Below are 25,966 nucleotides of genomic sequence, written 5' to 3' on the forward strand. Positions count from 1 at the left end.
ACATTGGAGAATACGACAGGGAGGAGGGAGATGGGCAGAGCTGAAAAATTACCTATTAGGTACTATGCCCACTACCTGAATGATGGGTTCAATCCTATCCCAAACCTCAACATTACGCAATGTCTCCTTGTAACAAACCTGCACATGTACCCCCTGAATCTAAAATGAAATTAAGAAAATTAGTTTTTTAAAAAGAAATCAAATCCTGCTAAAATCCTTTAAGACAATGTGGTATTGGCACAGAGCTAGACAAATAGACCAATGGAACAGAATAAAGACCTAATATAGACTGTGGAAACTTTATAAATAACAGAGCTGCCTTTGTAGATCAGGGAGATTATTCAATAAAAGGCATTAAGGACTTTATTGTAAAAGGCAAAACCAAAAATTTTTTTGAAGAAAATATGAAAGATTATCATTATGACCTTGAATTTGTGAATAATTTAGTAGGCAAGAAACAAAGAGCATAAACCATAAATAATTGGACATGTCTACATTAAAATTAATATATCTTTTTTCAAAGAAAGTGAAAAGACAAGCTACATACTGGGAAAAGAAATTTGCGACACAACTGTCAAAAGATATTCTTTATATATCCAGAATATATAAGGAAAAAGACAACCAGCCGAACAGAAATATGTGCCAAAGATCTGAACATACACTTCACTGGAGAGGAAATCAGAACAGCCAATTAACTTAGGAAAAGATACTCCACCATATTAGCATTCAAGAAAATGAACATTAAAAACACAATGACCTACCAATTTTTGCCAGTTTTATAGATGAGCAAAAACTTTAAAGTCTGACAATACCAAGTTGTTGCAAGAATATGAAGTAAAAGTGTAATTTTTCTGAAGTGGTACAACCACTCTGGAAAACAATTTGACATTATTCAGTAAAGCTGATGTATATTTGTGTGTGTGTGTGTGTGTGTGTGTGTGTGTGTGTGTGTGTGTATGTATTCTACAACCCAGCAATTTTACTTTACTTAGGTGCATATACTCTAAAGAAACTCTTGCATGTATGTACCAGGAAACATGCACAAGAATATTCATGACAACAGTGTTTATAATAGCAAAAACTGAATCAACCCCAATGTTCATTGACAGGAGAGTCATTAAGGGAATACTATACACAGGACATATGAATGAACTACAGCTACATAGAGAAGCTTAGATGAATCTGATGAATATGATATTGAACAAAAAAGGCAAGTCATAAAGAATACATACATATTATTCAATTTACATGAAGTTCAAATATGTGCAAAACTAAATGATATATTGTTTATGGACACAGACATAGGACTATAAAGAAAGCAAGTGAATGGTGGACAAAACATTTGAGATAATGATCACTTCTAAAGAGAAGGAAAGAAAAGGGCTTAGGATCGGGCCCACAGGGTGCTTGTAATCTATTCATAATATTCTAGCTCTTAAACTGGTTTCATGGGTGGATTCTATGTGTGTTCATATTATAGTAATCATTTTACAGTCTTATAAATATTATCTTGTAATGGTTCCACATTTGCTAAAACAAGAAACAATGTAATTAAAATGTATCTAGATATTAAAAACAATTTAAGGCAAAGGAAATGTTACGTTTTATAATTATTTATTGGGCCACTCATCTTCCCTGGAAACAATAATTTTAACTATATATCAACTAACCTCTGTATACTGTTTCCTTTTTTGATTGTATTTTTTAAATTTTATTAGTTATCTCTCTTACGGCATTCTAGTACTAAAGAGGAGAGACCACGGATACTTAGTATATGGCCTTCTGCCAAAATTCTGACGCAGATTTCAAAGTTAGGACCTCATTTACATCCGAGTGGAAACTGCTACTTGAAGGTAAAGGCTAATTCTATTAAACCTAATATAAAGCTTAATTTAAATCTATTTTTAAGTCAGTGTTGGTCTGTGTATCATAAAGAGGGCACAGATAGGTAAGGGACAGAAAGCTGGAAGAGATTAATTAAAATAGGGAAGAAACACTTAAGATCTACCCTCTTGGCAAATTTCAAGTATACAATACCATATCGTTAACTTTAGTCATTAACTTTAGTCGTTAAAGTTATCGTTAACTTTGGTGTTGTACATTAGGGTCTCTAGAAAGTATTCGTCTTGCATAACTGAAACTTTGTACCTCTTGACCAACATCTGCCCATTTCCCATTGCCCCCAGCCCCTGGCAACCACTATTCTACTCTCTCCTATGAGTTTGACTATTTTAGAGTTCATATATAATTGAGATTATGCAGTTTTTAATTTACAATGTATGCTTATATCAAGTTATACATCTTTAATATATGCAATTTTAAATTGTCAATTACACTTCAACAGAGTTGGAAAAAATAAAAATAAGAAAGACATTGTTATTATTAGTAAAAAGTAATACATTTGTCATATTCCAAAAAATAAAAAACAGGGAGGTCAAGTCATGAATGGCTATGTCAGATGGGCTGGGCCTTGACTGCGTTCGCCACAGAATTGGAAATTTAAGATAAAGGTGCACTAAAACTTAAGGACAAATTTAAAGGGCCATTCTCATTCCGTATTCTGATAACATGTCAGAATAGGCAAGATTCTGATAACATGTCAGAATAGGAAAGCAAACTTTAAAGGCTCAGAGTCAGAGATCAAACCAAAATTCAGACAGCAAGAGTCAGGTATCCTGACAAGGGAGTAGGGGAGCTGGTCAGAATTCAGCCAAGGATAAGGGAAAAGGTTATAGAACACTTGCAGCTTCTTGCTACATTAGGTGTCCTTATACCTCTTGCCAAACATAGAAACTGGGCTAAGTGAAGCTGCTCCCAGAAAATGGGAGACATTACTGGCATTACTTTTATTACAAGATATATATAGATATTGAGCTGCAAATGAAGGCCCAGTGACAGCTTTGGCTGACCCACAGGCAGTTCTGGAGTTAGTGGAGTTAGAATGGCCCTTTAAATTTGTCCTAAGTTGGGGTGAGATGGTCAGGCCTTTATAGGCCTCCATCACTGGCTGAGGGCCAACCTGGGAAGGAGAGTGACCTTGGCAGCTGTCTACAGCAAGGCAGTCCCTGCAGGGACTGACAACTGAAGACTCTGCCAGAAGCACTCCCAGCAGCTGGGACAAGTCCATTACTGCAATGGGACTCTAGCACATCGCAGTGTCCTTAATACCATATAAGTCCTTCTTGGAGTTATAATCTCGTCAAATTTTACTTTTCTGTAAACTGACAGCTTCACAATATCTTTAGCTCCTGAAGGAATTCTTTTGATATCTACTTATCACATTTGAATTATTTCATTAGCTTTTTTAAATGTTATTAACATTGATTGAACTTATAAGATTTAGAAATAACATACAATGTAAATTATTCTACAGATAACTGCCTTAAATTTAGATGGACAACATCTTTTTGAAATCACAAATTTAGAAAAATTGGAAAATTTGAAATGGGCATCATTCAGCAATAATAATCTCACTAAAATGGAGGGTCTGGAATCCTGTATTAACTTGGAAGAGCTCACATTAGATGGAAACTGCATCTCAAAGATAGAAGGTAAGGTACTTAAGAACTTTGAAGTCTCAAAATATGGGATGTCTAAACAACAAAGCAAAAAATAACCCTGGGAACAGAGTTTCTGAAGAGGAAGATCTCTAGGAAAGTTCCAAGTTTTGTGGCAGAGTATTCTAAATACCTGTGTGAGGTAATGCAATTATTAGTTAGCTAGATTGGACCATTCTACAATGTATATATATACTTCAAAACATCATGTTGTACAAGATAAATGGATACAATATTATCTGTCAAATTAAAAAATTAAAGATAAATAAAAAATTAAAACGTGTTCATACCTATTAGTGGAATTCGTGACTATTTTATTTTATATAATGAGCCCGAGCAACCTTTCACCTCCTGTGCCTTCTCTCTCCTCTCCTCTGTGCTAGTTTATAATCTGTTACCAAACATTAGCACATACCAACTAGTCATTAATGTCTGTAAAGTTGAATAAACAAATGAATGAGGTATGCTTTTGAAAAAGATAAAGCAGACTAGTTCTGTTTTGAAAATATAAAATTGAGGTTATATTTGGAAATTTGAATACTTTAACAAAAAATGAAAATTATACTCACTAGAGGTTGAAAATAAAATATACTATATGTAACATTTTCCATGGATCCACATACAAGTCCAATTAAGCAGCTTTAGTAATATCTTAATAATAATGATACCAATATAATATATTTTATTTGACTGTTTAAAGTTCAGTATTAAAACATATTTTTCTGAACCAGAGAGAATAAAAAAGACTTTTCCTCCCTTTCCCCTTCCAAGCTTCTTAGATTCTTCACTTCATTTGGATTTATGCTTATCTACAGCTAAAAATCATGAGTTTAGAGAACATGTCCTAGAATATATACTACTAAGTCAAGTATTTTCTGACTCCTCCCCAGCTTTATTTTATTCTTACCTTCATTAGAAAGAAATTGAAAGAACCTTTCCATGACTTGCTACCAACTTTCTCTTATTCTCCCTCTCCATCTACTCAAAAGAGTAACTAACTCCTAGAAATTAAAAAATATGTCCACAAGTGTGCACTATTTGATTGAAAAGAGAAATATGTATATGTGTGTATACACACACACACACACACACTTATCTGAATAAAGAATATTTCTGTATGTGCATTTTGGTAACATGGTTGTGTTTGTCAAGGAGGGAAGGTAAGAATTAGAAATCACGGCTGGGAAACAGAATTTACATTTTATTCATTTTTGAATTGGATTATTTTTATCATGTGTATATACTGCATTTTTCATAAAATAGAAGATTTGATTTCACAAAATTATATATATAAAAGCAAGTATTAAATATATTTAAGAAAGCATACATAACATTTGTGACATATTTCATTTTAATGGCTGTTAACAATATGTTTCTAAAACTTTCTTGATCATGAGAATCACTTAGGACACTTATTGAAGATACAGATTCACAGGCCTCTCTTCTGTAGATTTCAGTAGAGTAAACCTAGGGGTAGCTCAGGCACCTGTGTCTTGAACTATCACCAGTCTCCCATTCCCATACAACTGGATATTAGTTTTGCTTTGTACATACAATTAAAAACCCTATTTCCTTTTCATTTCCTTCCATAAACCTATTAAACAGAAGAATCTTCCAATCTATATTTTTCTTACACCTATATTTTGGAGAAGATAGCTACCCCTCTAAACTTTAACAGGAATTTCTCCTTTTTCTTCAGACATGGGTAGGTTCCATATCCATTTAATGATTTTTGCTTTGATGGCTTTGATCCTATCTTGCCCTGGATTGATTCACCTTCAACATTGTACAGTCCCACAATAGGAACTGATGTGAAAGGGGAGCACAGATAATTATTTGATACTTTCCAAACATTATTCCACTTAATTTCATAACTCCTTGGAAGTAAATTTTAGTATGCCCATTTTATGGATGAGGAAATTAAGGCTCAGAGGTTACATAATTTATGTATCGCCACAAACCTAGTAGTGATATATTTGAAGCCAACTAGGAATCCGAAGTTCTTGTCTTTCAACTGCACTGTCCTGGCTATACTTATAAAGTGCTTGCAGTACATAATGTATGCAGGAGTTAGACTGGTTCCATTTTCCAAACTTCCATCTTAGAGTACTTTTAGGCATAAGCAAGTAAAAGTAGGCTAGATCGTTTATTTTAATACAAATGATGCACTTTCCAGAATGTGGTTCCTTACCCTTAATATTTAAAAATGAGGGCTGGTGATTATTTTGAGCTTTGTGTAGAGCTTTTTGTTTTCAAAATGATGAAAATCTTAATTAATTACATCATTTTAAGGTTATTTGAAAGAGAAATTCAATATTTTCATGTAATGCCTTTCCTTAACTCCTAAGAAGAAGGAATCTACTTAGAAATCCAAAATTTGAACTTAATGTTTGAGATGGGGCTTATACACAAGATTATATTCTTCCAAAACAAAGGCTTAAAGCAATGATGGTTAGTATTACAGAATCTTTAAAGCCATTTGAACCTAGCTATCTAATTACAATAAAATGACCAGCCACTTATTTTTTAAATTAAACCTTTAGTGTTATCTGAATCTTTTCTTGAATTTGCTTATTTTTCTAGGTATTTCCAAGATGACTAAATTAACTCGCCTCAGCATAAATAATAATCTTCTCACTGGTTGGGAAGAGCATACCTTTGATAACATGCTTCATCTTCACTCGCTTTCTCTTGAGAACAACAGAATCACTTCATTGAGTGGTTTACAAAAATCTTTTACTCTTGTTGAGTTATACATAAGCAATAACTATATTGCTGTCAATCAGGAGATGCACAATTTAAAGGTAATCATCTGGGTAGTAATTTTTTTGTTTTTTAAAATGTATTGTTTCTTTATATTATGAAAGTAATGCATGTTTATTGCACAGAATTTGGAAAATATAAAGAAAATAAAAATAAGAATAACAAGTTTATTAAAATGTATTTGCATTCAATTTTGTATACATACAAAAATATATCTGTGTATACATAATGTCCCCATTTGCTATCCTTCTGGGGTAACTTTTTTTAAATACTCAAGTATGATAAACCAAACCTATTCCTTAGCATTCTCCTGTTCTCAGTACAATTCTTGATGATCTTTCACTGTTCTCTTACCAGTGGCTCAAACTTGGTTGCCTTTGCTCAGATTTGCTTTAGTTAATTCCCCCAAAAAACCACTAATTTAAGGCTGTTGTGTAATAGGATTTACTAAAGGTTTGAACAAAACAGAGGGTTTCTATAGCACAGAACAGGAATTTACTTCAGATGTCATGTGTGACTTCATTGTTTCTAAAGCTCAGTGGCCATTTTCTAACACTATGGGTCTTACACTGGCCTGTCCTTTTGCTGATATAATATTACTAGGACTTTATCTCCTACCAAAAACTTGTGTCCATTTCCTGTCTTTTCTTAGTTCAGACTTCTCCCCATTCCGTTCCCCCAGTATAATTACTACTTCTAGAGCTAGGGAGGCAACCTAATCAACAACACCAGCAACACAATAAGCCATTTCACATTATGATGCACAGTAGTTTTACTCCCTCTTGTTTTCAGTAGTTTTACTCCCTCTTGTTTTCACCTCTCCCTTCCATACCTGCCAAGACCCTTCCTTCACAACAAAGGCATATCAAAGTGTCTTGTCTAATAAAACAGCACATTTCCCTTAGGATGAATTCCACTACCCTCTCAGAAAGTAGAAGCACTTCAGTTTCATCACTTTTCAAATAGCAGTGTCTTTTATTCCTGTTATATCTATATAGACACATACATCCATTTATTAAGCCATTATTCCATAAACAAAGTATATTTGTCTTAAACATAGTGAAGTTCCCTCTAAGCCCTTACCATTAATAGATAATACATTTGGCACTAGTATCCTAAAAGGGATTCTGATTATATAACATAGACCATTGAAATACTGCATAAAATTATACCTAAGTGGTCTGAAAGGGTAACCCTTGCACTTAAAAGTGCACTGAGGCTGGGCATGGTGGCTTATGTCTATAATTTCAGCACTTTGGGAGGCCATGGTGGGAGAATGACTTGAGCCTAGGAGTTTGAGGCTGCAATGAGCTATGATCAGACCACTGCACTCCAGCCTGAGCAACAGCATGAGACCATGTCTTTAAAAAAAAAAAAAAAAAAGTGTACTTAAAGGCACTGAAATCCCATGGAATGATAGATAATTCCAATATTAAAATTTGAGGATGGCTAACCTCTTACTAGAGTGCTTTAAATATACATATAGATGAATATATGTATTTTATTACCTAGGGTTTATGCAACTTGGTCATTCTAGACATGTGTGGGAACATCATTATATGGAATCAAGAAAACTACCGGTTGTTTGTAATATTTCATCTTCCAGAACTGAAAGCTTTGGATGGGATACCAATTGTAAGTTGTTTTATGACTCACAACATTTGGTCTAAGCTGCATAGTCACATATTTATAGGACATAGTCATTTTGAACATTGCTTTATCACTAGCATTATAGCCAAATTTACTATACTTATTAAATCTAGGTCTCCAAAGCTTATTTTAGATCTGGGTTTTTAAATTTTGTCATCTGGTCAATTCTTAATTGTCTGAATCGTGGTGGAAAGGGAGGGCTGTGCTGCTTACAATAGAACCCACAGAATTCAGTGCCTAAAAGGTAAAGAACACAATTTTATGGGACAGGATAGAAAATTATGCACTGGGGATTTACCATCCTCCTAAGCCTAAAAGCAGCTTTCTATTTTCAGTGAAAATATAGTTGCTAATATTAATAATTAAGAAAAATATATTTGAACCAACATGTGGTATGTCAACATTACTAAGTAAGCTGTAAAGAAAAATAGACACAGACCCTAGGACTGAATGTGAAAGCAACATTTGGATACTGGATTCTATAACAAGCAAATTCATAGGGCTCCTGTTTTCCACATAGCAGGGTAAATGCATGACAAATGTGTAAAGAGTAAAAGGTTTATGGGGTAATGTTGCCTAGCTCCTATCAGAAAAGAAAACACATCAAATTTTCCAGAAAATTGAAAGATAGTTCATGATCATTTAGTATTCTGAGGTACTCCGAGAAGATTACTAATCCTAACCCTTCTGTTTTCTGGCCCATCCTCAGAATGGGTCACTAAAACTTTCTCACTCCAACACATACAAATTCTCTAGAACCTTGTATACTGGGCCTTATTTATTTGTTAGCTTTCACTGAAGAATGTTTTTTAAAATAGTCCTATGAGACCAGTACTGCATTTACTCTAAAGATGTTGTTGAGGATCTTATCTGTCCTATCTCTCTGTGCCCTCATTTGAAGGGCCACATGAGAAAGCACTTATAGAAATAAATGTAGAAAAAACATTTACCGCTAAGGAAAAGTTATGTTCTGCTCACTGACAATGAGTGTATTAGTCTGAACTCATGCTACTAATAAAGACATATCCAAGACTGGGCAATTTATAAAGGAAAGAGGTTTAATGGACTCACAGTTCCACATGGCTGGGGAGGCCTCACAATCATAGTGGAAGACAAAGGAAGCGTAAAGTCATGTCTTACATGGCAGCAGGCAAGAGAGCATGTGCAAGGGAACTCCCCTTTATAAAACCATCAGATCTCATGAGACTTATTCACTATCGCGAGAACAGCGTAAGAAAACCCCACCCCCATGATTCAATTACCTGCCACTGGGTCCCTCCCATGACGTGGGGATTATTACAATTCAAGGTGAGATTTGGGTGTGGACACAGAGCCAAACCATATCATTCCAACCCTGGCCCTTCCCAAATCTCATGTCCTCACATTTCAAAACCAATCATGCCTTCCCAATGGTCCCCCAACTCATTTCAGCATTAGTTCAAAATTCCACAGCCCAAAGTGTGAGCTGAGACAAGTCAAGTCCCTTCTGCCTATGAGCCTGTAAAATCAAAAGCAAGTTAGCTACTTCCTAGAGACAATGGGGGTACAGGCATTGGGTAAATACACCCATTCCAAATGGGAGAAATTGGCCAAAACAAAGGGGCTACAGGCCCCATGCAAGTCCAAAATCCAGTGAGGCAGCCAAATCTTAAAGCTCTGAAATGATCTCCTTTGACTCCATGTCTCACATCCAGGTCATGCTGATGCAAGAGGTGGGCTCCCACAGCCTTAGGCAGCTCCACTCCTGTGGCTTTGCTGGATACAGCCTCCCTCCTGGCTGCTTTCACAGGCTGGCATTGAGTGTCTGTGGCTTTTCCAGGTGCACGGTGCAAGCTGTGGGTGGATCTACCATTCTGGGGTCTGAAAGACAGTGGTCCCCGCCTCACAGCTCCAATAGGCAGTGCCCCAGTGGGGACTCTGTGTGGGGGCTCCAACCCCACATTTCTTTTGGCACTGCCCTAGCAGAGGGCAGCAGGCTTCTGCCTGGACATCTAGGCGTTTCCATACACCCTCTGAAATCTAGGTGGAGGTTCCCAAACCTCAATTCTTGACTTCTGTGTACCCACAGGACCAACACCATGTCAAAGCTGCCAAGTCTTGGGGCTTGCACCCTCTGAAGCCACAGCTTGAGCTATACATTGGCCCCTTTTAGCCATGACTGGAGTGACTGGGACACAGGGTACCAAGTCCCTAGGCTGCATAAAGTACGGGGGCCCTGAACCACTCCAGGAAACCATTTTTCCTCCTAGGCCTCCAGGCCTGTGATGGGAGTGGCTGCTGTGAAGGTCTCTGACATGCCCTGCAGACGTCTTCCCCATTCTCTTGGCGATTTGCATTTGGCACCTCGTTACTTATGCAAATTTCTGCAGCCAGCTTGAATTTCTTCCCAGAAAATGGGTTTTTCTTTTCTACTGCATCATCAGGCTGCAAATTTTTCAGACTTTTTTGCTTTGCTTCCTCTTGAACACTTTGCCACTTAGAAATTTTTCACCAGATACCCTAAATCATCTCTCTCAAGTTCAAAGTTTCACAGATCTCTAGGGCAGGGGAAAATGCCACCAATCTCTTTGCATAGCAAGAGTGACCTTTACTCCAGTTCCCAACAAGTTCCTTGTCTCCATCTGAGACCACCTCAGCCTGGACCTTATTGTCTATATCACTATCAGCATTTTGGTCAAAGCCATTCAACAAGTCTCTAGGAAGTTACAAACTTTCCCATTTTTCCTATCTTCTTCTAAGCCCTCCAAACTGTTCCAACCTCTGCCTGTTACCCAGTTCCAAAGTCACTTCCACATTTTTGGGTATCTTTACAGCAGCACATTACTCTACCAGTACCAATTTACTGTATTAGTCTGTTCTCATGCTGCCAATAAAGACATACATGAGACTGTGTAATTTATAAAGGAAAGAAGTTTAATGGACTCACAGTTCCACATGGCTGGGGAGGCCTCACAATCATGGCAGATGAAGGAAGAGCAAAGGCAGGTCTTACATGGTGGCAGGCAAGACAGCATGTGCACGGGAACTCCCCTTTATAAAACCATCAGATCTCATGAGACTTATTCACTAGCACAAGAACAGCACAGGAAAAACCCACCCCCATGATTCACTTACCTCCCACTGGGTCCCTCCCACAACACAAGTGGATTATTACAATTCAAGATGAGACTTTGGTGGGGACACAGAGCCAATCCATATCAATGAGTATTATTTAATTATATTCCTTTTCACTTTGCCTAAAAGCTCAGGACCAAATTTATGATTCAATAATATAAACCCTATAGGATCTTACAGTATTTTTGTCACTAATCCTAGTGAGCATGATTTTCACTATGTATGGTTTGCATTTTACTATTTGATTATATGTGTTTCCTGTAAGCTGCCACAAATTATTTGTGGAATGAGGCAGAATATAAATGTATGAATTAATAATTGGACATGAAGACTAGACTGAAGAATTTAGATTTTAAACGCAAGGTAATGGGAATGCATTGGATTTGAAGGGCAAAGGAAAGGAAGAATAAAGGATTTCTACAAGGTTTGAGTCTATGCCAATAAAAGACACCATAACAGAATATGAATATAGGAAGAAAAGCAATTTGGGGGTGTAAGATGATTAGTATTAGACATTAGTTTTATATGACAGAAGATCATCTGACTGGAGATGTCAAGCAGGCAGCTGAAATCACAGGATTAAATATGCATATGAAAATTTACTTTACATATGTTTGGACTTGGAAGTAATTTGAAGAGAGTTAACAGTTAAGACCAAAAGCATATGCAATATCATCTAAGGAAAGAGAGTAGAGAAAGTAAAGAAATCAAAGTGAGGGTCTAATACTTTCATTTATTAAACATATGTAGAAAAAGAAGTCATGAAAAGTGGGTGCAGAGGTAGGTAGTACAGTAATATATAATGCTAGAGTGTCTGAGATATAAATAAACTTTGGAAATGGCATAGTTCAAATCCTTTATTTTATGTATGAACACAAGGAACTCTAGAGAAGTTACATGACTTCTTTCAAGTTATGTGACTCTTTAATGGTAAATCATGGGCACCTGAGCCTCATTCTCTGTCCAACACTCTCTAGACGTATAATTACATTGTTTTCTTTGGAGTGGGAGTAGAAACCAAGGGAGGGCATAGACTAGGAAGACCCAAAGAACAATTTGGGTAGTTATGTTTTCATTTTATCTTTTGTTCCTATGTACTTTTATTTGTAAAAGATTATTTTTGGCATTAAGGATACATATTCTCAATTTAGATATGAAGTTTTAACAGATTAGAAAAAAAGAAGGGAGTTTGAGTAAAAGTAGATCAAATGACTTACCAGTTTAATTTAGATCAAGTTCAAACCATTTGTCTGAAATAGATTGTCAAACAATAGCCATTGGGCCAAATGTGACCTGCCACCTATTTTAGTAAATAAAATTGTATTGGAACACATCCATGCCTGTTTGTTTATATATAATCTGTGACTGCTTTCACACTGCAGTGGCAAAATTAAATAGCAACAGAGAAGCTATTGTTCCCAAAGGCTAAAATATTGACTGACTCTTTACAGGAAAACTGTAGAAAACATTTGTCAACCCCTGATTTAGGAGGACATTAATCATATGTTGCTTGTATAATTATGAAAAACACAAAAGCAATGGTATTTCTAAGGCTTAATATGTTTTTTTTGTACAATTTTATTTATTTATTTATTTATTTTTAAATTTTATTATTATACTTTTAAGTTTTAGGGTACATGTGCACAATGTGCAGGTTTGTTACATATGTATACATGTGCCATGTTGGTATGCTGCACCCATTCACTCGTCATTTAGCATTAGGTATATCTCCTAATGCTATCCCTCCCCCCTCCCCCAAGGCTTAATATGTTTTTAAAACTTATTTTGAGATTTTCTTATTGAGGATTCAACAACAGAAGCAGAACTAGTAAGATAGATATACATATAGAGATATCTATGTCTATATATAGAAATATAGATATCAAGGAATATTTAATAATTGAGGGGACTGCCTAAACAAGTCTGACATCCATAGGACAGGCCATCAGGAAGGGAAGATTATGGACAGGCTGGGACTCACAGGCATAGATGAAAGCTGCTGTCCATGAGTAGATTTTCTTCAGGAAAATTCTTTCTTTCAGGAAACTTACCTCTGCTTTTAAAGCCTTGCAATTGTTTGAATCAGGCCCATCCAGATTTTTCAAGATTATCTCCTTATTGCAAGTCAACTTGCTAGGAGCTTTAATTATGTCTACAAAATTCTTTCACAGCAGTACCTACATCATTGGCTAAAATAACTGGGGACTCTAGCTTCAAATATTTTGCAGCTCTGTTGTTGGTGCATACACATTTAGGACTGTTATGTCTTCTTGGTGGACTGACCGTTTTATCAGTAGGTAATGTCCTGTCTGACTCTGGTAATTTCCTTTGCTTCAAAGTTTACTTTATCTGAGATTAATGAAGCCACTCCTGCTTTCTCTTGATTAATGTTTAGGATATCTTTTTCCTTCTTTTACTTTCAACCTGCATATATTATTATATTCGAAGTGAGTTTCTTGTTGACAACATACAGTTGGATCATGTTCTTTTACGTTTTAGCTAATGTTTATCTTTTAATTGATGAACAAAGACCATTTATATTTACTATAGCCAACTGACCTGTTAGGGCTTATGTCTGCCATTTTGTTTTCTTGTTTCATATTTGTTTCCTTTGTTTATCTTTCTTCTGTTTTCTTTTTTGTGCCTTCCTGTGAGCTTCTTGAACACATTTTGAAATTCTATTTTTATTTATCCATAGTGTTTTTTAGTGTATCTCTTCATATAGTTTTTTTTAGTGGTTGTTCTATTACAATGCATATACATAACTTACTATAGTCTGTTAGTGTTGACATTTTACCAGTTTGAGTAAAGTGTAGAAATGTTACTTTCCTTCCATTCTATTTCTTCTCTCCTGTTAATATTTGACTTAAATATTTTCACCATATACATTGAGAACCAATGGGACAATATTATAGTTTTTCACATCAACTAATCAAAGATAATTTAGAAAAATCAAGAAAAGAAGGGAAGTTTATTAATACTCTTTCCATTGTGCTTTCCTCTTTCCTGGCATTCCAAGATTCCTTTTTTTTTTCTTTCCATTTCAAGAACTTTCTTTAGTCATTTCTTAGGGTAGTTCTGCTGGTAACAGTTTGCTTAGTTTTCCTTCCTATGAGAATGTCTTGCTTTCTCTTTTTATTTCTGAATGATATTTTCTCTGGATATAGAATTCTGGGTTGATGTTTCTCTTTCACCACTTGAAAATGTCGTGCCACATTCCCTGGTTTCCATGGTTTCTGATTAGAACTCTGCTGTCACTTACATTGTTTTTCCTTTATAGGTAAGATTTAATTCCTCTGTCACTGTTTTCATGCCTTTTTTCTCTGTCATTAGTTTTTAGAAATTTGATTCTGATTATTATTATGTGTCCTTGCATGGATTTGCGTTTTTTTTCCTGTCTGAGGTTTGCTTAGCTTCTTACTTAGTTTCTTAGTTTATGTCTTTTGCCAGATTTGGAAGATTTTTGGTTATAACTTCTTCAAATACTTTTTCAGCCCCACATTATTTCTCTTCTTTTTCTATGAATCCAGTGATACTAATATTAAATCTTTTTTATGGTTCCACAAGTACAGGATATGCCCATCTTGGTAAAGTGAGGCTCATTTATTTATGGGTCTATTTTCTCTCTTTTGTTCATACTGGGTAATGTCTATTGTTCTGTCTTCAAGTTCAGTTATTCTTTTCTCTTTTCTTTCCACTCTGCTATTGAGTCCCTATCCATTGCATTTATTTGTTTACAGTATTTTTCAATTCTAAAATTTTCATTTCATTCTTCATATCTTCTATTGCTTTGCTACCACTTATTTCTTTGCTAAGGGTTTCTGTTTTTTTCATTTGTTTCAAGTATGTCCATAATTGCTTGTTGAGCATTTTTCCTTTGACTGCTTTGAAATGCAATTTAAAATATTTGTGTCATTTCAAAGTTGGCATCCGTTGATCGTCTTTTCACATTCAAGTTGAGATGTTCTTGGTTCTTGGCATGACATACTTTTTATTTTATTCTGGACATTTGGGGTATTATGTGGGTCTTATTTAAATCTATTTTAGCAAGCCTCCCTTGGCACTATACCAGTGAGAAGACGAGGAACAACTTTGTTGCTGTCAGGTGGGAGATAGAAGTTCAAATTCCTCCATTTGGCTTCTGTTGACAACCTGGAGGTGTGTTCTTCATTAACTGCTAGGCTAGAGTTGGAGTTCATGCTCCCCACCAGGCCTCCATTGATTTACTCTGGCTGGGAAGGAAGGAACTCCTTTTTACTATTTCCCAGAACCCTTCACTGATTCATCCTGGCTGGGAGAGACAAGAATACCTAATTGATGCTCCACAGATAACTCATTATTACTGGGTGGAAGTGGGAATCCAAACTCCCCATGTTATCTACAATAACACTTGCATGCAGGGAGTGGGGACATGTGTTACTGCTGAGGAGGGATGAAAATCCAGGTTCCCACTCAGCAGGTGGATGATGAAGAAGTGCCTTGTTACAGATGAGCACTGGTGAAAGTCTAAGCAGCCCATTCTGCTTTTACTTGTGGGCATGAAGTTGGGGCCACAGTTTATTCTGTAGGGTTTAGCAGGAGTAGGCTTGTTATTGTCTAAAGTTTTCTGCTGTGCTAGGCTTCCCCTTTCCCGATCCTTTGATTAGAGAGAGCAGGCTTTTTGTGGACTTTGTCTTGTTATTTCCTTACTGTCATTTCTGGGTTTCTAGCTTCTCTAGCACCCAGTAGAGATTATGAGGCAAAAAGAAAATCCAGGGTGTCATTCCTCAGGTCCTGAGGTACCTACCTGGTCTGCCTTCTTCTCCACATCTTTCAGTATTCTTATGTTTGGTTTTAATTTCTTTAATTAAAAAAAATTTTTAGAGACAGGATCTCACTCTGTCACCCAGACTGGAATCCAGTGGCATGATCATAGCTCACTGCAGCCTCTGAACTGTGCTCAAGACATCCTCTGGCCTCAGCCTCCCACATAGCTACAACTAGAGGCATGTGCCACTGTGCTTGACTAATTCTTTTTTGTTTTTTGTAGAGACAGGGTCTCACTTTGTTGCCCAGCCTCATCTTGAACTCCTGGACTCAAGCAATCCTCCCACCTTGGCCTCCCAGTGTGCTGGGATTATAGGCATTAGCCACCTTGCCCTGCCTATGTTTGTTTCATATATAATGCACAGGATTTAGCTCTACTTAGTAGGAGGAATCTGGAAAAATGAGTCCACTGAATTTTTACCTAAAACCAGAGAACTATGTAATTTAGTCATCTGTAAGACAGGACATCATTTTCTAAATATCTTCATATAGGAACCACCAGAGACTGACAGTGCAAAAGATTTGTTTGGTGGTAGACTTACTTCTGACATGATTGCAGAACGACAAGGACATTCCAACTTCAAGCAAATGCAAGAACTAAATTGGACTTCATCATCCATTAGGTACAATCATTTTATTATATGCCTTTTTATATTATAATTACATTATGTAATTATTATCATTTTCTGAAGCTTACACATTTATACAACTTATCTAAATATAATCAATAATTCAGAAAATTATCTACTGTACTGAAAAGATTCACGCTAAGTAATGAGCATTTTTTGAGATGGGGTCTCAAAAAATGGCTCACTGCAGCTTCAACCTTGCAGGCTCAATCGATCCTCCAACTATAGGCACGCGCCACCAAGCATGGCTAATTTTCTTTGTATTTTTTGTGGAGACAGCATTTATGCCATGTTGCCAGGCTGGTCTCCAATCATGGGCTCAAGTGGTTCACCTGCCTCAGTCTCCCAAAGTGTTGGGATTTCAGGTGTGAGCCACTGCGCCCAGCCTAAAATTAAAAATTCCTTTGTATGGCATAAAAGACTCTTTATTATATGTCCATTATTATCTCTTGTAGTCCTTTTCTTTACTGCCCATGATACTTCATACTTCAGAAATTCTGAAATATTCTAGTTACTGAATCTCAATCATAAGATGTTCTTTCATATTTGTTTCTCCCTTTGTTTTTCCTGTTGCACTGCCTAGAACTCTTTTCTGCTAATTTGCTCGACAAATACCTATAACTCCTCCAAATATCATCTCAAGATCTTTCTCCTCCATGCTGTCATCCTTGACTCTTTAAAATAGATTTTATTTCCCCGAAATGCCATTACATTGGTATGATAGAGATGCTAACTCTATCATAGCAATTCTCCTCTTTATTTTTATTTTTCTGGCTCCCACTTCTTCGGGGCTGAAACATTTCTTTCATCTTTCTTGTAGCCTTTCCAAACACATCCGCTGCACTTAGGAAATACTAACGGAAATATGTTGACTGAATGAATGACTTATTAGTGGGTAAAAGTATGTCATAATTGTAACTTCAAGTTTAGGATTTATTTAGAGAACTGGTTAGGGAGAGGGATGTAGTTTTATGCTCTTCTCTGTCATGGCTCAAATGAAGATACAGCTATAGACTGGGAATCAAGCATTCTGTTTAATTACCAAAATGTTCACACAGGGTGGAATGCCATAAAAGTTTCCAGAAGATACCACAGAAACTCTATTTTCAAAGACCTTACCTGATTTTCCTTTCCTTTCCTATCCCTAACCACTTCCTGGTATTTCAGAAATGACCTACTTCAATATATATCATCTGAAGTTTATAACCTGAAAAGCTTATGATTTACAATATCAACTTCACTATGATTTCATAAACATACATGTGAATTTATAAAGAAAGTGGAAATGTCTCTTTTACAAGTTTCTTCTATAATAGTGCTATGTTTATATGGTAATAGATGTGTTTTTTTTGAAAGCAACCAAATTCTATGTCACTTTCTTGCATATGTACCCAACAAAAATGTATATTCAGCTGATCATTTAACCAATTCATTTTACATTAAAGTAATTATTTTTATACTTGTCAGGTGAGACTTTTTAAATGTCTTTGGTGGCTGTATGTGAAGGAACTCACCTTTTCCTATATTTTCCTGTCCTATTAAAATAATAGCTGTATTTACTTTGTCTAAATTCAGAACAGTGGATTTGATTCCAGTCGACCAATTTAGAAATGTGTGTAATGTGAATCTACAGAACAATCATCTTACCTCATTCAGTGGATTAATCTATCTACCTAATGTGAAGGTAAGTCATTCACAAATTTTTCTTTCTTTCAAGGTTTCCAATGCAAATTATTCTTTACTTTGGATTAAATGGTATTTCCATGTTATTAAAGTAGATAAATTATTCCTAAATTTTCTTTGGGTGTTTTTTGTTTTTTACTAAGCAAGAAAAAACTATTACCTTCCAAAGTGATTTTGGTTTGACCTCAGTTTTATGTGATTGTCACATATTTAGTAAATTTTCCTCTGTAGTCAGAGATGGGATTGAAGGCAGATATGGAAAGAAGCTTCAAGGTTCTTTAAACAGCCTTATTGCCTCCGTTATTATTTACTTGACTCAGCCATCTACTAAGGCCTTTTAAACATAGGTAAATAGCTGTCTTTTCGACTAAAAATTATTTCATCCTTGTCAGGTTTGGAGAAATCAGGAGAACAGATTGAGAAAGTTGAGGAGCTTTCTAGGGTCTCCATGTGAAGTAATGTAATTTCCCAGAATGTCAGATTAAAAACACATTGAAAACTAAATCTAGATTATTTAGGATATAACATTTGTTGTTTTAGCACTAATATATTATTAAATTATGTGGTATATTCCAAGTTTTATCCATACAATTTTTAATAATTTCTAGGATTTCTGATTAATAAGATATTCTTTCTGTAGGTCTTATGCCTCAACTATAATCATATTGAATCAATCATGCCCAGACTAAAGCCTCAGACTCACTTAACCAGTAGACAACTACTGTACCAGAAAGTGCCTTCAAGTGGCTATGGACAGCAAGGAATTTCAAAAACAAACAGGTAGTATTCTTCATTTTTATGATTATAACTAATTTTGGCTGGGAATTTTAAAAGCAGTTAATCACATTAATGATAGCAGTAACACATTCCAGTACATAAAATTTAGCTTATTGTAATACCTATTTTATTTAATAGCTATATGCCAAAAATAAACTTCATAATAAAAAGGTACTCAAAATATTTCTCTCATTGTTTATTCTCTGCCTTCTCCATTTCAAACCTATATTGTGAATAAAGGGAAAAAAACAAAAAACAAACAAACAAAAGGCCTTGTACTGCATGTTTAATGACCTTGGGTTTCTTTTTTAAAAATTGAGGTACAATTCACATACCATAAAACTCACCCTGTATGTACAATTTAGCAATTTTTAGTTTCTTCATCATAAACATTTTTATCAACTCACAAAGGAACCCTATACACAGTAGCATGGACGTGGGCTTTTTTTTTTTAGCATTTGTTTTGCTTTTATTTCTAAATTATTTATCTGGTCACTTAATGACTCAGCACCAATGGAATAGATACTTTATGCAAAAAATGAGGACAAACCTTCTACCTCCTTACACATTTTTGACAGAACATATATATACATCATATATAATACATATCATATATATGATATATATATTTTATAATGTGTATCTCCAAATCAGAATGCTTTCATTCCAGTTTTCCCAATAAAGAACATTCCTTGTGCTTTTTATTACCTCTATCGAAGTATAATTTCCTTGCAACAAAATTCACCAATGTAAGTGTAAAGTTTAATGAATTTTGACAAATGTATTCAATCATAAAACCTCTACCACAATCAAAATACAAAGTATTCCCATTCCAGAAACTTCCTTTGTAATCCCTCCCCAGACACCCTGGCACCTGGCAACAACCACTAATCTGCTCTCTCGCTATAATTTTGCCTTTTTCCAGAATTTCATATAATTGGAATTATGTAGTAAGTAGTTTTTGTGCCTGGCTCCTTTTACTTAGCATAATGCTTTTGAGAGTCATTCATTTTGTTCCAAGTGTCAGTAATTTATTTCATTTTATTGCCGAATAGTATTCTATTATATGTATTATATGACAAGTTATTTATGCATTTATCATTGATGAACATTTTGGTTGTTCCTAATTTTAGGCTATTACGATTAAAACTACTATGAACATTTCATTTATATACATACTTTTTTGGATCCTATTCATATTTGATTTTTCTAATAGTTTTATTGAAGTGGCAGTTAATGTATCATGTTTACTTATATTAAGTGTATAATTCAATAATTTTACTAAATTTATAGAGTTGTATAATCATGACTGCAATACAATTTTATAACATTTTCCATCTCACCAAAAAGATCCTTCATGTCCATTTACAGTCAACTTCCTTTCCCACCTCTAGTCCCAAACAACCTCTAATCTGTTTTCTAGAATTGTATTTTCTAGACATTGCATATAAATGGAACTATAAAATAGACGGTCTTTTGCCTCTGGCTTCTTACACTCAGCATGATGTTTTCAAGGTTCATTCACATTATGGCATGTGTTAGTAGTTCTCTCCTTTTTATTGCTGAATATATTGGCCATTTCACTGTATGGATATGACTGTATGGATATGTTACATAATGTTTATTCATCAGTTGATGGAAATTTGGATTGTTTCTATTTTTTGGCTGGTTTGACTAACACTGCTTTAAACATTTGTGTACAAGTATTTGCGTGCACTCATATTTTCATTATGTTTATTTTGGGTAGATACCTATGAGTGGAATGGTTGGGTCACACAGTAACTTAACATTTAGCTATTTAAGAAACCGCTAAACTGTTTTCCAAAATGGTTGCACCATTTTTCATTATCACCAGTAGCATGTGAAGATTTTAATTCCTGCACATCTTTGCCAATGCTTGTTATTGCCCATCTTTTATAGTATAGCCATTCTAATACATTTGAAGTGGTATCTCATTGTGGTTTTAATTTGCATTTTCCTAATGACGAATAGTGTTGAGCAATGTTTCATATGCTTATTAATCCTTCATATATCTTCTTTGGTAAAATCTCTATTCGAATCTGAAACCTAATAAACCTAATTGTTTAATTAGGTTGCTTGGCTTTTCATTATTAAGTGTCTTTATACTGGGGGTAAGCCCTTTATTAAAAAATGATTTACAGATATTGTCTCTCAATCTGTGGCCTCTCTTTTCATTTTCTTAAATGATGTCTTTGCAGAAATTTTAATTTTGATAAAGTCTAATTTACCATCTTTTCTCTTACAGATTGCAATTTAGGTGTTATATGTAATAGTTCTTTGCCTAACCTAAGGTCACAAAGATGTTCTCTTGTTTTCTTTAAAAAGTTTTATGTTTTCACTCTTACATCGAGTCCTATGGTCTATTTTGAGTTAATGTTTGTGTATGTTGTGAGGTAGGAGTGAGGTCTAAATCTATTTTTGTATGTGGATATTCAGTTGTCTGAGCACCATTTCCTTAGAACACTCTCCTTTCCTCTATTGAATTGTTTTGGCACCTTTGCTAAAAATCAGTTAAGCATAAATGTAAGAGTTTATATATGTACTCAGTTCTGTTCCATTGATCTGTATGTCTGTCCTTTTGTGCCAGTACTAGACTGGTTTGATTACTGTGGTTTTATAAAAAATTTTAAAATCAGTGATTTAAGCTCTCCAACTTTGTTCTTTTAAAAGATTGTTTTGAATATTCTAGATTCTTTGCATTTCTTTATAAATTTTAGGATAAGATGTTTATTCGCAGTGAGTGGGGGGGATGTCTTCTGGGCTTTTGATAGAGATTGTATTAAATGAATCTATTGATCAATTTGGGAGAATTGCCATTTTAGTAATATGGAATCTTCTAATCCATACACATAGAATATTTCTCTATTTATTTAGATCTTTGTTAATTTCTCTCAGTAATGTTTTGTAGTTCTCTGTGTACAGATTTTCCACTTTTTATTAAATTTATGCTGAAGTACTTTATTCTTTTTTATACTTTGTGAAAAGAATTTTTGCTTAATTTCATTTTCAGATTATTTATTGCTGGTAGGTAGAAAATTCAGTTGATTTTTGTACATTAATCTTTTATCCTGTGACCTTGCTAAACTCCTTTATTGCTTCAAGTAGTTTTTTGGTGGATCTTTTAGGATTTTCTAAATACAGGATCATGTCATCTGAAAATAAAGACAGTTTTATTTACTCCTTTCCAATCTGGATGCATTTTTTTCTTGCCTGATTGCATTTTCTATTGCTTTTCATTGTAACACCTTATGTACTTCTTTATTCTAGACCATTCTTTTTAAAGAATAAATATTATTATATAAAATATAAACAGACTGTATTAAGCTTAATTCTGATATATTAATAAATTTATATTTTCTTAACTTCAGTTTATAGTAAACACATACTGAACTGTCTTTTTATAATATAGCTGGTTTGAAGTTAAGTTTATGGCCTCAAACCTACCTATGTGTTTCAGAGATACAATGAGCAGTGAAAATTTGCCTCCAATAATGCACAGTTTAGAAGTTCTTCATTTGGGCTACAATGGAATTTGTAATTTGATCCAGCTACAACTTAACAGACTAAGAAATTTAAAATTCCTCTTTCTACAGGGTGAGTAGAAATACTGTATAAGTCTTTATTTTTAAAAACTGATTTTATCATCATTCTGTTTTGATAAGCAAATATAAGCATCAGTATTTACTCAAACATTCATAGACAAAAATATTTTAATAATCACAAATCGATTTTTCTTGGTTACTTACATATTTTTAGAAACCATTTTTAAAGGTCAATGCAGTATTCTGAGAATATACATAGTATTATGTCATAATTTACTTGTATATCGTATTCAACTTAAAAAACAATAAAAAAAAACAGTGGATAATTCACAAGTATTTATTAAACCCAGAATTGTGGTAAGTACTATGAAAGATATGGAAGTACTATGTTATTATAATTATGTATCATTGAAATCCTTGATCTAAGTAGCTTAAGATCTATCTGTGGAGATGTACTGGGACAAAGATGAAGTTCAGACTATGTATTACTAACTTAAGTGCAATAGAAGTTCAGAGAAAAGAGAAATTAAAAGATTAGCTCGTCGGCATGTATAGAACTCTTTAAAGGAGTGATAGAATCTAGATTGAAGGTGAGCATTACTGAGTGCTTTGCAAGCAGGGGGAGGAGGAAAAGAGTCACAGAACATGACTGTGGTGTCTATGGGCCAAGACTTGAAAAGGGAACAACCTGATGAGAACAAAGAATATGCACTTTTCGAGTTTGAGAGCCAAGATGGCCGAATAGGAACAGCTCCGGTCTACAGCTCCCAGCGTGAGCGACGCAGAAGACGGGTGATTTCTGCATTTCCATCTGAGGTACCGGGTTCATCTCACTAGGGAGTGCCAGACAGTGGGCGCAGGCCAGTGGGTGCGCGCACCGTGCGCGAGCCGAAGCAGGGCGAGGCATTGCCTCACTCGGGAAGCGCAAGGGGTCAGGGAGTTCCCTTTCCTAGTCAAAAAAAGGGGTGACAGATGGCACCGGGAAAATCGGGTCACTCCCACCCGAATATTGCGCTTTTCAGACCGGCTTAAAAAACGGCGCACCACGAGACTATATCCCACACCTGGCTCGGAGGGTCCTACGCCCACGGAATCTCGCTGATTGCTAGCACAGCAGTCTGACATCAAACTGCAAGGCGGCAGCGAGGCTGGGGGAGGGGCGCCCGCCATTGCCCAGGCTTGCTTAGGTAAACAAAGCAGCCGGGAAGCTCGAACTGGGTGGAGCCCACCACAGCTCAAGGAGGCCTGCCTGCCTCTGTAGGCTCCACCTCTGGGGGCAGGGCACAGACAAACAAAAAGACAGCAGTAACCTCTGCAGACTTAAATGTCCCTGTCTGACAGCTTTGAAGAGAGCAGTGGTTCTCCCAGCACGCAGCTGGAAATCTGAGAACGGGCAGACTGCCTCCTCAAGTGGGTCCCTGACCCCTGACCCCTGAGCAGCCTAACTGGGAGGCACCCCCCAGCAGGGGCACACTGACACCTCACACGGCAGGGTATTCCAACAGACCTGCAGCTGAGGGTCCTGTCTGTTAGAAGGAAAACTAACAAACAAAGGACATCCACACCGAAAACCCATCTGTACATCACCATCATCAAAGACCAAAAGTAGATAAAACCACAAAGATGGGGAAAAAACAGAACAGAAAAACTGGAAACTCTAAAACGCAGAGCGCCTCTCCTCCTCCAAAGGAACGCAGTTCCTCACCAGCAACGGAACAAAGCTGGATGGAGAATGATTTTGACGAGCTGAGAGAAGAAGGCTTCAGACGATCAAATTACTCTGAGCTACGGGAGGATATTCAAACCAAAGGCAAAGAAGTTGAAAACTTTGAAAAAAATTTAGACGAATGTATAACTAGAATAACCAATACAGAGAAGTGCTTAAAGGAGCTGATGGAGCTGAAAACCAAGGCTCGAGAACTACGTGAAGAATGCAGAAGCCTCAGGAGCCGATGCGATCAACTGGAAGAAAGGGTATCAGCAATGGAAGATGAAATGAATGAAATGAAGCGAGAAGGGAAGTTTAGAGAAAAAAGAATAAAAAGAAATGAGCAAAGCCTCCAAGAAATATGGGACTATGTGAAAAGACCAAATCTACGTCTGATTGGTGTACCTGAAAGTGACAGGGAGAATGGAACCAAGTTGGAAAACACTCTGCAGGATATTATCCAGGAGAACTTCCCCAATCTAGCAAGGCAGGCCAACGTTCAGATTCAGGAAATACAGAGAACACCACAAAGATACTCCTCGAGAAGAGCAACTCCAAGACACATAATTGTCAGATTCACCAAAGTTGAAATGAAGGAAAAAATGTTAAGGGCAGCCAGAGAGAAAGGTCGGGTTACCCTCAAAGGGAAGCCCATCAGACTAACAGTGGATCTCTCGGCAGAAACGCTACAAGCCAGAAGAGAGTGGGGGCCAATATTCAACATTCTTAAAGAAAAGAATTTTCAACCCAGAATTTCATATCCAGCCAAACTAAGCTTCATAAGTGAAGGAGAAATAAAATACTTTACAGACAAGCAAATGCTGACTGATTTTGTCACCACCAGGCCTGCCCTAAAAGAGCGCCTGAAGGAAGCGCTAAACATGGAAAGGAACAACCGGTACCAGCCGCTGCAAAATCATGCCAAAATGTAAAGACCATCGAGACTAGGAAGAAACTGCATCAACTAACGAGCAAAATCACCAGCTAACATCATAATGACAGGATCAAATTCACACATAACAATATTAACTTTAAATGTAAATGGACTAAATTCTCCAATTAAAAGACACAGACTGGCAAGTTGGATAAAGAGTCAAGACCCATCAGTGTGCTGTATTCAGGAAACCCATCTCACATGCAGAGACACACATAGGCTCAAAATAAAAGGATGGAGGAAGATCTACCAAGCAAATGGAAAACAAAAAAAGGCAGGGGTTGCAATCCTAGTCTCTGATAAAACAGACTTTAAACCAACAAAGATCAAAAGAGACAAAGAAGGCCATTACATAATGGTAAAGGGATCAATTCAACAAGAGGAGCTAACTATCCTAAATATATATGCACCCAATACAGGAGCACCCAGATTCATAAAGCAAGTCCTGAGTGACCTACAAAGAGACTTAGACTCCCACACATTAATAATGGGAGACTTTAACACCCTGCTGTCAACATTAGACAGATCAACGAGACAGAAAGTCAACAAGGATACCCAGGAATTGAACTCAGCTCTGCACCAAGCGGACCTAATAGACATCTACAGAACTCTCCACCCCAAATCAACAGAATATACATTTTTTTCAGCACCACACCACACCTATTCCAAAATTGACCACATACTTGGAAGTAAAGCTCTCCTCAGCAAATGTAAAAGAAGAGAAATTATAACAAACTATCTCTCAGACCACAGTGCAATCAAACTAGAACTCAGGATTAAGA

The 25,966-nt window shown here is 36.0% G+C and overlaps 1 protein-coding gene across 4 annotated transcripts in view; it reads left to right on the forward strand.

Annotated features, from left to right (window-relative positions):
• The window catches only part of LRRC9 (leucine rich repeat containing 9), a 151,214-nt gene that overhangs the window by 74,468 nt on the left and 50,780 nt on the right, over positions 1-25,966 (forward strand). For all 4 annotated transcript variants that reach the window (XM_055097651.2, XM_055097652.1, XM_055097653.1 and 1 more), the window contains 8 exons: positions 1,719-1,853; positions 3,374-3,551; positions 6,141-6,361; positions 7,833-7,955; positions 16,383-16,513; positions 18,095-18,203; positions 18,843-18,982; positions 22,458-22,594. In XM_055097651.2, coding sequence (XP_054953626.1) covers positions 1,719-1,853; positions 3,374-3,551; positions 6,141-6,361; positions 7,833-7,955; positions 16,383-16,513; positions 18,095-18,203; positions 18,843-18,982; positions 22,458-22,594 — 1,174 coding nt within the window. The remainder of the gene's footprint in view (positions 1-1,718; positions 1,854-3,373; positions 3,552-6,140; positions 6,362-7,832; positions 7,956-16,382; positions 16,514-18,094; positions 18,204-18,842; positions 18,983-22,457; positions 22,595-25,966) is intronic.

Source organism: Pan paniscus, chromosome 15, assembly GCF_029289425.2.
Source record: "Pan paniscus chromosome 15, NHGRI_mPanPan1-v2.0_pri, whole genome shotgun sequence".
Taxonomy (NCBI): Eukaryota; Metazoa; Chordata; class Mammalia; order Primates; family Hominidae; genus Pan; species Pan paniscus.